This window comes from Rhodamnia argentea, chromosome 3 (genome assembly GCF_020921035.1).
Source record: "Rhodamnia argentea isolate NSW1041297 chromosome 3, ASM2092103v1, whole genome shotgun sequence".
Classification (NCBI taxonomy): domain Eukaryota; kingdom Viridiplantae; phylum Streptophyta; class Magnoliopsida; order Myrtales; family Myrtaceae; genus Rhodamnia; species Rhodamnia argentea.
The window spans coordinates 27832839-27843725 of NC_063152.1; the positions used below are offsets into that span (position 1 = coordinate 27832839).

Consider the following 10887-nt stretch of genomic DNA (forward strand, 5'->3'; position numbering starts at 1 on the left):
TTGAGTGAATTCAAACATCATTTGTGAACATTGCTCAAAGCTGATAACTTTGTAAAATTTTATTTAATAAGATAATAAAAGGGTTATTAAACAAAATCAGGATTGTTGATAATAATCGTATCATTTGACAATAGGTATCACAGCATTCCAATTTTCCAAGATACAGCAGATAAAATCGGAAAATGGAATGAATTATTTAAATTTAGATTTAAAAAATCACTATGAAATAAGATCGAAGAAAAGAAAGATGCACTTATAGGTTGATTAGGAAATATAAGAACAAAAGTAGAGTTTTATGCTTATGAAGATGATGAGTTCACGAATGAGAGAACATGATAACTTCCTTTAATTATATTTGTAGAATGATAAAAGAAAAGAGGAAAGGTAAAATAAATCCATATATAAATCTTATGTTTGTCAAATGGAACATAAACGGGGAAAAGATCATATTTGGGGACAATTACCTCGTCAACTGTCCAAGAATCAATCGAAACGCATGCTTTTTTTTTTTATTTTTTTATGGTGAATTTGTCAAAAGCTTATGTAATTAATTCGAACACGTGTGGCTAGTGACTCACTGTGTCCCATTTGCAACGCCCCCCACTCGTGACCGCCCGATGAACGCCGCTCGATTGAAATGTGGAGATGCACCCGCCGCGGCCACCTCAACGGCGGTCGCGCCGCCGTCACCCGCTGTGTCCTCGCCATCCATTCTCTGCCCTCCGCCGAGCTCAGCAGCGTCTCCGCCCTCGATCTCAACTCCTACACCGTGACTCCACCCATCAAGCCCTGGCCCCAGCGCCTCTACCCGAAGCGCCTGGTCTCCATGATCACGCGCCAGCAAAACCTCGACCTTGCCCTCCAAATCTTCGATTATGCCGGCAAATACCACCCGGGCTTCTCCCACAATTACGACACCTACCTCTCCATCATCCAACGCCTCTCTCGCGCCCGCGCCTTCGAGCCCATGGAATCTCTTCTCTCTCAGCTCCGAGCCTCCCGCATCCCCTGCGGCGAGAACGTCTTCATCTTCGTCATCCGCAATTACGGCCTCGCAGGCAAGCCCAGGTTGACACTCCAGACGTTCTTATGCATTGACAGTTTTGGTGTCCAGCGTTCCGTCAGATCTTTGAACACTCTGCTCAACGCTCTGGTCCAAAACAAGCGCTTCGATTTGGTCCACACGATTTTCAAGAACTCCAAGACCAAATTCGGGGTTGTCCCCAACGTGTTCACTTGCAACATTCTGATCAAAGCGCTTTGCAAGAAGAACGATGTGGAGGTCGCGCTCAAGGTGTTGGACGAAATGCCCTCCATGGGTATGATTCCAAATGTGGTCACTTACACCACCATTCTGGGCGGGTACGTGTGTCGCGGAGATATGGAAGGTGCCAAGAGGGTGTTTTCCGAGATTCTGGACCGGGGTTGGCTGCCCGATGCCACTACCTACACCATTCTGATGGATGGGTATTGTAAGTTGGGGAGGTTGGTCGATGCCATCAAGGTTATGGATGATATGGAGGAAAATGGAATTGAACCCAACGATGTGACTTATGGGGTTATGATTGAAGCCTACTGCAAGGAGAAGAAGTCCGGTGAAGCGCTCAACTTGCTTGACGATATGCTCGAGAAGAAGTATGTGCCAAGCTCGGTGCTTTGCTGTAAAGTAATTGATGTTTTGTGTGGGCAAGGGAAGGTAGACGATGCCTATGAACTATGGAAGAGGCTTTTGCACAAGAACTGTATGCCAGATAATGTCATATCGAGCACACTTATATATTGGCTATGTAAGGAAGGGAATATTTGGGAGGCCAAGAAGCTCTTTGACGAATTTGAGAAAGGATCTATTCCCAGTGTGTTGACATATAACACACTTATTGCCGGAATGTGTGAGAGAGGCGAGTTGTGCGAGGCGGGGAAGCTATGGGATGACATGGTTGAGAAAGGGCATGTTCCAAATGCTTTTACGTATAACATGTTAATCAAAGGGTTCTGTGAGTTGGGTAATGTGGACGAAGGTGTAAGAGTTTTCGAGGAGATGGTGGAGAAAAGTTGCATGCCGAATCAATCCACTTACTATATATTGATTGAGAGTCTCTATAATTGCGGAAGAGGAGAAGAAATCTCCAGGATTCTGTCAACCGCCATTTCTTGTCAAGCACTCGATAGTGATGCTTGGGAGTTTTTAGTAGCGAAGTGTACCAGTAATTTGGACAAGGGGGAAGGGCATCTTGAAAGAGCCATATCGGAGATTTCTACTTTTTGATACCAGTCAACACAGAATACCATCAGGAATTTGAGTACCAGGATTCACGTCTCAACTGTCCGACCTCATTACTTGCTGATGCAATGTAAGCTATAGACATGCCAAAGTTTCTAGTGTATATAACTCTAGAGAATTTAGAGCTGATTACTTGCTGATGCAATGTAAGCTATAGACATGCCAAAGTTTCTAGTGTATATAACTCTAGAGAATTTAGAGCTGATAATTGCCGCTTGTCTTCGTGCAGGAGAAAACCGTGATGCCAAGAATGTAGGTCTGATTGCTCAAGCTGCTTGGTTCCAGTGACTGCGTTACTGCTGTGACACATGGATAGCACCTTGGTTAAGCTTTGTAGTACTTTGTACACTACCAGCTTGCAGAGTGATTTCATTGTAATTCAGAAATGAAGTTTCCCACTTGGGGTTCCTGGGCTGCATATTTGGAGTGATTGCCCAGACTTGCCCTGATGCCTGCCTCTTTGACTGATGGAGAGACATTGAAGTGGTTGCCTTGAATTTATGGCGGCAGGAATCATATCCGTGCTCGCTCGTGAAGAGATTTAAATTAGTCTGCTCACCTTTGATAGATGTAAATGTTTGTAAAACAACACACCTGATTTATTTAGATCGAGTTTTTTTCTTTTGGTGAGTGTCGTGTCTGCTTGGTTGCATGGTGACGATAGCCGTATTGCTTTTACAACGAAAGCAATTTCTTTGTAAAAAAAAGTGTCGAAGCAAGCAATGTTCCATCCACGATTGTTCTTGTCCAAAGTAAAACCATGGGCGTGCAATCATTTCAAACGCAGAACAAGATGTATGGTGTGTTTGTTTGAACGAAGAAAATTTCTGCGAATTAATTTTCTGGACTTACACTCGAGAAGATCATTTTCCCCGAAAACCATTTTTCTTTATTGTCAATAATTAGGTGGCTCTAAGACTTATGCTAGGCAAAGCTTGTGGTTAGCTATATAGCTGTTTGGCAAGTTCCCGTGGTCTCTCTTGGGTGATTGGATTTTCAGGCGATAATTAGCAAACTCCTATGAACCGATTGAGACAAATCCATGCCTACACGCTCAGGAATGGCATAGACAACACAAAACTTCTGATCGTGGAGCTCCTTCAGATCCCAAACATCTCCTACGCCCACCGGCTCTTGGACTCCACTCCCCACCCAACTCTCTTCCTCTTCAACAAGCTCATCCAGGCCTACTCCTCTCAACGCCAACCCCTCCAATGCCTCCGCCTCTACTCCCGAATGTGCCTCCGTCGCTGCCCTCCCAACCAACACTCTTTCACTTTCCTCTTCGCCGCCTCCGCTTCCCTTTCCTCGCCTCTGCCGGGCATGACGCTCCATACCCATTTCCTCAAGTCCGGCTTCGACTTCGACGTCTTCGCGTTGACCGCTCTGATCGATATGTATGCTAAGCTTGGCGAACTGGGATCAGCTCGTCAAGTGTTCGACGAAACGCCCATAAGAGATACACCTGTCTGGAACTCCATTGTTTCCGGCTACGCGAAACGTGGGTACATGGAGGAAGCTTTGCAGCTGTTCAGGGCGATGCCTTGTAGGAATGTGATCTCATGGACGTCCATCATATCGGGGCACTCGCAAAACGGGCACAGTGCGGATGCCCTGAAGATGTTTCTGGAGATGGAAGAGGGAGGCTTTAGACCGAATGAAGTTACCCTAGCTAGTGTTCTCCCAGCTTGCGCGAATCTTGGTGCTCTGGAGATTGGGGAAAGGATTGAAACATATGCAAGGGAAAATGGTCTTCTCAAGAACATTTACCTATGTAATGCTTTGTTGGAAATGTACGCCAAATGCGGCAAAATTGATTTCGCAAGGCGGCTGTTTGATGAGATTGGAAGCAGAAGGGGATTGTGCTCCTGGAATACGATGATCACAGGCTTGGCTGCCCACGGAAAGTGCAATGAGGTTCTTGAGCTCTATGACCAGATGCTGGTAAGTTGTCTTCCGCTTTTATTTTCCTCTGTTTTTCTCGAGGGTTATGGAGGTCCAGAAGTCCTATTAATATGTTTGCTTTTTCCAAATTTGTGGTGGCACCAGAGTGAAGGAAACGTACCAGATGACATCACATTTGTGGGACTTCTCTTGGCATGCACCCACGGAGGCTTGGTCGCACAAGGCAGGCGGCTGTTTAAATCAATGGTAAGCGATTATGGCGTATCTCCAAAACTAGAGCATTATGGTTGCATGGTCGATCTTCTTGGTCGTGCTGGCAAGTTGCAAGAAGCTTATGATCTTATCCATAGTATGCCTATGAAGCCAGATTCTGTTATATGGGGGGCTCTTTTAGGAGCCTGCAGTTTCCATGGCAACGTTGAACTTGCCGAGGTGGCAGCAGAATCCCTCATTGAGCTTGAACCATGGAACCCAGGAAATTATGTCATCCTATCTAACATCTATGCATCAGTAGGCCGATGGCATGGAGTCGCAAAGTTAAGGAAGATGATGAAGGGTGAAAGTATGACAAAGGCAGCCGGACATAGCATCATTCAAGAGGGAGGAGAAATCCACAAGTTTATCGTCGAAGATAAGTCGCATGTAAAATCGAGTGAAATTTATGCTATGTTGCGGCGTATTTCAGCTGCGATGAAGATTCGAAAACAGGCAACGGATTTTGAATGTGAACTTGTAGAGTTCTAATTGATGTTGTTCTTTCGGGATTTTGTCTTTTGCAAAAGGCACTCTTCGGATGTGATTACTCCTTGCAATGCCGCCCAAAGTACAATTATACATTTCTTTTTTTCCTTTTTGGGTCAGCGCGCCCGAAGGTTCACAGTCGACATCTTTTGTCTACCTTAACAGAGTGCAATAGTCAACCTCCATGATGGTGCTCAATGCATTCAACATAAAATTCTCAGACCCCCCCCGATAGCACGGGGGACAGCAACAAGTTATTGCTCATGCAAAGCTAGGCAAGAAGGGATACTGAACTGCTAAAACAAAATAGTGGGAAACAAACATTTCCAGATATTTCATCTCTTTCATTAATGGGCAGATTGAACTCTTTCACTTTTCATGTTGTAAGAAATAAATTAATCTTAATTCACACAAGAACTGCTTAAAAGCTCCAAAATGAGTTAGTACAATTGCTGTTCCCTTCGTCACAATGTCTAGTCAGCTGCATCATGCAGTCTTCTCTTTTGTTCTCCATCTTCGACTCCTTCCCACTAACTTAAGAACCTCATCAATGAGGACTACTGGTGCAGAAACCAATATGACCAGCGACCACTCACTCAAACTCAAAGGAACAATTCCAAACACATCAGCGAGGAGTGGAACATAGAGAATAAGACAGTGCAGCCCAAAAGAGATCGACATGGCCATCAAAAGCCAAGGGTTTTTCCAAGGAGGCATTGTGAGTAAGCTGTTGTCTTCTGACAAGGCATTTAGGGAATTGAACATCTCAATTGCCACCAAGACAGAGAGTGATAGAGTCATGGCTTTCACTTTACCAACCGTGAAGTAGTCACAAGGATTGACAAAGGCGATCGTCTGCCCTCCGCTTACCGTGAAAGGAGTCACGGTAAAATTTGACCATGAGGAGCACTCTCCCCAGTTGCGAAGCTGGGAGAGTTCAATTAGTGTATGGCCATCACTGACAAGATTGATACCCAGAAAAGATGGCTGCGTATACCACAGGATGAAGATGCCGACAGTTGCCATGCCCACATACATGCCAATCACCTGTAAAGATTTAAGCATAGAGTGTTGAGTGTAAACTACCATAAAAAAGTAACATTCCATTTTACCTTCCACACGTGGTGGTGGGTCACCTCTAATTATTACAAGGTGCCATACCAATTAAAAAGAGGATTGGCTGGTTTTGTTCTTTGGTGACAATTGCAATTACAGTTAAAATATAGCTAGTTGACTCGTGAAAACTGAAAGTAACGGTACATGAATTAAGATGCTAATCAGTTGTAAGGAATATAGATGCAAAAGGTAGGTTGAATGGTATCGAACAGTACTGACCAAGTAGCGTAAGAGAACCCAAGACGTGATCAATGCATCATCACTTTTGCGGGGTGGCTTCCGCATGATATCAACATCAGCAGGGTTAAAACCAAGAGCTGTAGCAGGCGGGCCATCGGTAACCAAATTTACCCATAGAAGCTGCACAGGTATCATACATTCTGGTATACCCAATGCAGCAGTCAAGAAAATGGAAATTACCTCGCCAACATTTGACGAAATCATATAACTGCACATTGAAGAACGAGCGAGACCGTCATTTTCTATCCACATAGTGGAAGAAATATGGACTACATGTCTATTAGCAAGATACTCACCGGATAAAAGCCTTCATGTTGTCGTAGATAGAGCGACCTTCTGCCACCGCCGATACTATGGTACTAAAATTGTCATCTGCCAAAATCATATCAGAAGCTTCTTTTGCCACCTGTACGTCCACATGTAGGATTATTTATGTCATCTTCTACTTTGCTTGAAAACAAACATTTCATTAGCCCTGGGTATCGGAGGACTTCGAGGAAAACACAAGGATATTGATATTTCGGAGAAATAAGCAACTGCTGTTCCTACAGCACCCTTCAAAAGGCAACGTGTTGCAATTTTATCTTAAAAAAAGGGCACAGGCAAATAACTAGGCAAATTTAAAATCTTCTGAGCTGACCTCTGTTCCTGTTATGCCCATGGCAATACCAATGTCAGCAAGTTTGAGTGCGGGTGCATCATTCACACCATCACCAGTCATTGCAACAACCTGCCCCATCTCCTTCAGCATTCTTACAATTTCTTGCTTATGCCTAGGCTCCGCTCGAGAAAACACAATCCCTCCAGGTCTTTTCAGAATTTCAGTTTGCTTCGAAGGAGAAAAATCCATGAACTCTTTACCCGTGAAACTTCTTCCCTTAAGATCCTCATTTTCAGAGAGCAATCTAATTTCCCGGCAAATGGCCTCAGCTGTGGACTTGTTATCGCCAGTTATCACCATGACCTTAATGCCTGCTCTTCGACAATCCTCAATAGCCTTGTCTATTTCATCACGTGGAGGATCCTGTTGAATGAGATTATGAGTCAACAATCATAAAACTATCACAAGTGTAATATCTAGAGGTGAAGCTGACCAAGTTAGATGTGATGCTTACTCGTAATCCAACAACTCCTACAAAAACTAAGTCACTTTCAACAGAGGAGTAGAAGGCAGGGTCCAGCAACTTCCCATGGGCTGGATGGCTATCATTGTTGTAGTCCGAAAATTCTCCGAGGTCATCCTTATATGCCAATCCCAAGCATCGCAACCCCTTTGAAGACATCTCCATAAGTTTTGAAAGCAGAAGTTCCTTACAAGGTTCATCAATTCGAACAAGAGATCCATCTGCCAGTTGTACGTATGAACTACGATCCAGTAAGCGCTCCACAGCACCCTGCATAGAACACGACAAACAATTCAGGAGCAACACTAGACAAACACAGACAAGTACTTGAAAAGCTAACCTGATATGAATTTCCTTTCAGAGGAATACTTGGTAGTGAATCAAAGAAAGAATACTTCGAGCCAATTCATCACAAGTTAGAGATTGGATGTGAGAATCCTCATGATATTGCTTCAAAGAGTGAAATAAAAACCATGGGTTCCACTTCATCAATATTTTGGCTCCATGCAAAGAATTTTATGTGGGTGACAGCTTCGTGTAAATATACTACTGAAAGCATGGTAGAGACACTCCTTACAAGTTAATTCTAGAATTGACTTTGTACTTAGGAACAAGATAAGAAAGAAGCACGACTTTACCTATCAATGTACCAAATTGTGTTAACTTTGACACATGAATATCGGAAACATGAAATCATGAAATGCATCTATAGAGCCATTCTTCTAAAGTAGTGTATTAAGGATTGATCAAACCAAGAACCAATGGAGAATCAAGGCAAATATGTTATTTCTATGTGTTTGAATTGCAAATCTGGTTGCCTTTACTTGCAAACATAAAGAAAGACGCATCCTGTAGATTAAATCTAGAGGACACTGTTCTGTTATTCACCTTTACAAGAAGGCGATTACGCCCTGTTGGCTCCCGGGCAATGACACTCATTGATTTCCGAATGCGATCAAACTCCAAAGTGGCAATTCGTCTTGATCTTTTGTTCCACCAATCACAACAGCCTATATTGAACCAGACTTGTGAGATATACAGTGCAGTATGTATGCCTTCACAATTGTATACTAAGCAAGAAACAGATCAATCCTCACCTAAATTCACTGATCTGCTGTCAATCAAGTAGTTTGCAGCAAGCCTTGCATCACGGATGTTATTCCTGATCTTAGCATCTGGAACTCCCATCTTTTCAACTAAAACCTTGAGAGCAGCCTCGGTTGGCAATCCTGTGGCTCGGAAAAGACGACCTTCGCTATATATCCCAGAGTCATTGCAAACTGCACAGATTTCTGCTACAGCTTGTAAGTTAGCATCCATGTTGTAGCAGTTCCAATCAACAATACTGCCGTCTTTCGGATCATAGGTCGTGCCTTCTACATAGAAAATCCGTGATGTGGTGGTCTTCCCCCCCAAAGTGAAAAATTCACTAACAGACATCTGATTTGTGGTTAAAGTTCCTGTTTTATCAGAGCAAATCACAGTTGTGCATCCTAAAGTTTCTACACTAGGGAGCTTCCGCACTATTGCGTTCTTTTGTGCCATCTTCCTGGTTCCTAAAGCTAAACTAGTAGTAATAACCGCAGGGAGACCTTCTGGAATTGCAGCAACAGCCAGGGCAACCGCAATTTCAAAATAGTAGGTGCACTTCTGGAATGAAAATTGCACATTTGCAGGCCACCCATCCACAATCTCCCATGAGAGGAAGTTTCTGTAGTTTGTAATCCATACGATGAGACAAACGAGCCCAATTGCAGTGGTAAGCCTGCCCCCAAATTCATCCAGCTTCTTTCTCAAGGGAGTGTCAGTCTCTTCTAGAGAAGCCTCGTGTATTTGCTTTTGAATTTTCCCAATCTCAGTGTTCATTCCGGTGTTCACAACAACACACGTGCAGCTCCCATTGACAACTACAGTACCGGAAAAAACCATATTTTCCTTTGCTTGCAACTCACAGTCGACCATAACAACAGGACCAGTTCCTTTCAGAACAGGCATCGCCTCACCAGTCAATGAGCTCTGCTCAACTCTGAATGTCAATGTCTTCAGAGAAACGACTCTCATATCGGCTGGCACCTTGTCACCAACCCTTAATTCCACTATATCCCCTGGAACAAGCTCCCTTGCAGGCAAATCAGCGACCAAGTGCCCATCCCTCATTACTTTTGCAGATTCACATTGCATCTCCTTGAGGGCATGAAGTGCCTTTTCAGCATTAGTTTCTTGCCACACGCCGACAATCGCGTTAAGCACCAAAATCAACATAATCACAAAGGGTTCAACATATGCCTTGAAACCAGAATCACCCGACTCACTTCCGTGCATATAGGCTAAGATGAACGAAATGGATGCCGCACCCAAAAGTATCTTAACAAGGATATCGTCGAATTGATCTAGGACAAGCCGCCATAAAGGCTTTCCCTTCTCTTTGCAAAGTTCATTCCAACCATATCTCTCACGTAGCTTCTCAACCTCATAAGTGCTAAGACCCTTGTCTAGTTTCACTTTGTATTCCTTTAGGCACTGCTCTACTGACCATGACCATGCTGGAAATAGCCTTTCCTCCATTGACAATTTGGTATGAAGTCAAGAGTTTTGCCCAGAGTATGAAGCTCAGATCGAAGTTACCACGAACCCATCCGAGCACCCCTATGACGACAAAATGAACTCACGATGTTAACATGGACAATCTAAAAGCAAGAGAGCGCACGACAAGTATTTCTTATCATTGTCAAGCAATGTCAAGCCATGCATGAAGAAACTGGCTGTTTCTTCTCAAATTGCGACCGCCATATAGTTCTCTATGACGACTACCAAAAACCAGTGACGAATTGATTTACATCGGATCTACTAAAACATGCAGACACCAAAGGAATTTCTGTGTAAGAGACTAAACTGACTGTATAACTCCCTTCAAAAATAAGGAGCGAGACCGCCAGGCACGAACGCCAAAACTGAAAACAACAGTTAAGAGAAGTAGAACTACAAAACTAAAATACACTCGAGCAGAGTCAGAGCCAGACGTTTAGGATTCTAACTTGAGAACTTACCAAGCCAAAGCACCCAGCAGAAACTTAGCGTCACAAGAGAAGAGGGAAGGCTTAAAAGCACAAAAGGCGACGCGCTGAGCACCGTCGAAGGTGGGATTAGGAGCTTGAAAGGCAAGTCGAAGGAAAAAGAAGCAGGCTTGAGGACAACGCAAATTGGGTCCTCTCAGTTTATTGTCTTCTAGAAACCAGGCGACCGTGATTCGTCGCAAAATTTGAACTTGACACTGAGTCCCGTTTCCTTTTTCTCAGAATCAGAAGAACGAAAGCACTCGGAAGAATTCCTTCCTTTCTTTTGAAGGAGAACAAATTCCCACGACCCAAAGCAGTTAAAGAAAGGATTTTGAACAGGGCGCGTTGTTACGAAAATGCCCTCCGCTCTGGGATCAATTACAAAAATGGATTTTAGTCCCGCAACCGCAAGGTTGACTTTCGG

At 43.8% G+C, this 10887-nt stretch overlaps 3 protein-coding genes across 6 annotated transcripts; 2 read left to right on the top strand and 1 right to left on the bottom strand.

Moving 5' to 3' along the window:
* The first annotated feature begins 578 nt into the window (after nt 1-578).
* On the top strand, nt 579-2786 carry LOC115753523 (pentatricopeptide repeat-containing protein At5g16420, mitochondrial). Of its 3 annotated transcripts, none has more exons than XM_030692159.2 (2): nt 579-2284; nt 2428-2786. In XM_030692159.2, exon 1 carries the CDS (start codon nt 638-640, stop codon nt 2264-2266), a length of 1629 nt encoding a protein of 542 aa, XP_030548019.1. In that variant the 5' UTR covers nt 579-637; the 3' UTR covers nt 2267-2284; nt 2428-2786. The 3 variants fall into 3 exon arrangements, with proteins under 3 accessions (XP_030548019.1, XP_030548020.1, XP_048132669.1); XM_030692160.2 differs by having other exon boundaries at nt 2511-2786; XM_048276712.1 differs by having other exon boundaries at nt 579-2281; nt 2425-2786.
* A 446-nt stretch (nt 2787-3232) lies between these two features.
* On the top strand, nt 3233-5072 carry LOC115753525 (pentatricopeptide repeat-containing protein At5g08510). Its single transcript, XM_030692161.2, has 2 exons — nt 3233-4225; nt 4331-5072. The coding sequence occupies exons 1-2, from the start codon at nt 3302-3304 to the stop codon at nt 4928-4930; spliced, it is 1524 nt and encodes a 507-aa protein (XP_030548021.1). The 5' UTR covers nt 3233-3301; the 3' UTR covers nt 4931-5072.
* A 233-nt stretch (nt 5073-5305) lies between these two features.
* On the bottom strand, nt 5306-10760 carry LOC115753520 (calcium-transporting ATPase, endoplasmic reticulum-type). Of its 2 annotated transcripts, none has more exons than XM_048276697.1 (8): nt 10455-10760; nt 8505-10043; nt 8296-8417; nt 7399-7677; nt 6924-7307; nt 6580-6689; nt 6263-6491; nt 5306-5974 (listed from the first exon to the last, which is right to left on the bottom strand). In XM_048276697.1, exons 2-8 carry the CDS (start codon nt 9970-9972, stop codon nt 5414-5416), a joined length of 3153 nt encoding a protein of 1050 aa, XP_048132654.1. In that variant the 5' UTR covers nt 9973-10043; nt 10455-10760; the 3' UTR covers nt 5306-5413. The 2 variants fall into 2 exon arrangements, with proteins under 2 accessions (XP_048132654.1, XP_030548015.1); XM_030692155.2 differs by having other exon boundaries at nt 8505-10053.
* Nucleotides 10761-10887: the final 127 nt, after the last annotated feature.

Coding starts and splice junctions, on each gene's coding strand:
- LOC115753523 (XM_030692159.2), top strand. CDS start 638: ATGTGGAGATGCACCCGCCGCGGCCACCTCAACGGCGGTCGCGCCGCC.
- LOC115753525 (XM_030692161.2), top strand. CDS start 3,302: ATGAACCGATTGAGACAAATCCATGCCTACACGCTCAGGAATGGCATA. Junction 4,226..4,330: donor AGCTCTATGACCAGATGCTG/GTAAGTTGTCTT, acceptor TGGTGGCACCAG/AGTGAAGGAAACGTACCAGA.
- LOC115753520 (XM_048276697.1), bottom strand. CDS start 9,972: ATGGAGGAAAGGCTATTTCCAGCATGGTCATGGTCAGTAGAGCAGTGC. Junction 6,492..6,579: donor AACATGAAGGCTTTTATCCG/GTGAGTATCTTG, acceptor TTCAATGTGCAG/TTATATGATTTCGTCAAATG. Junction 5,975..6,262: donor GGGTTCTCTTACGCTACTTG/GTCAGTACTGTT, acceptor AAATCTTTACAG/GTGATTGGCATGTATGTGGG.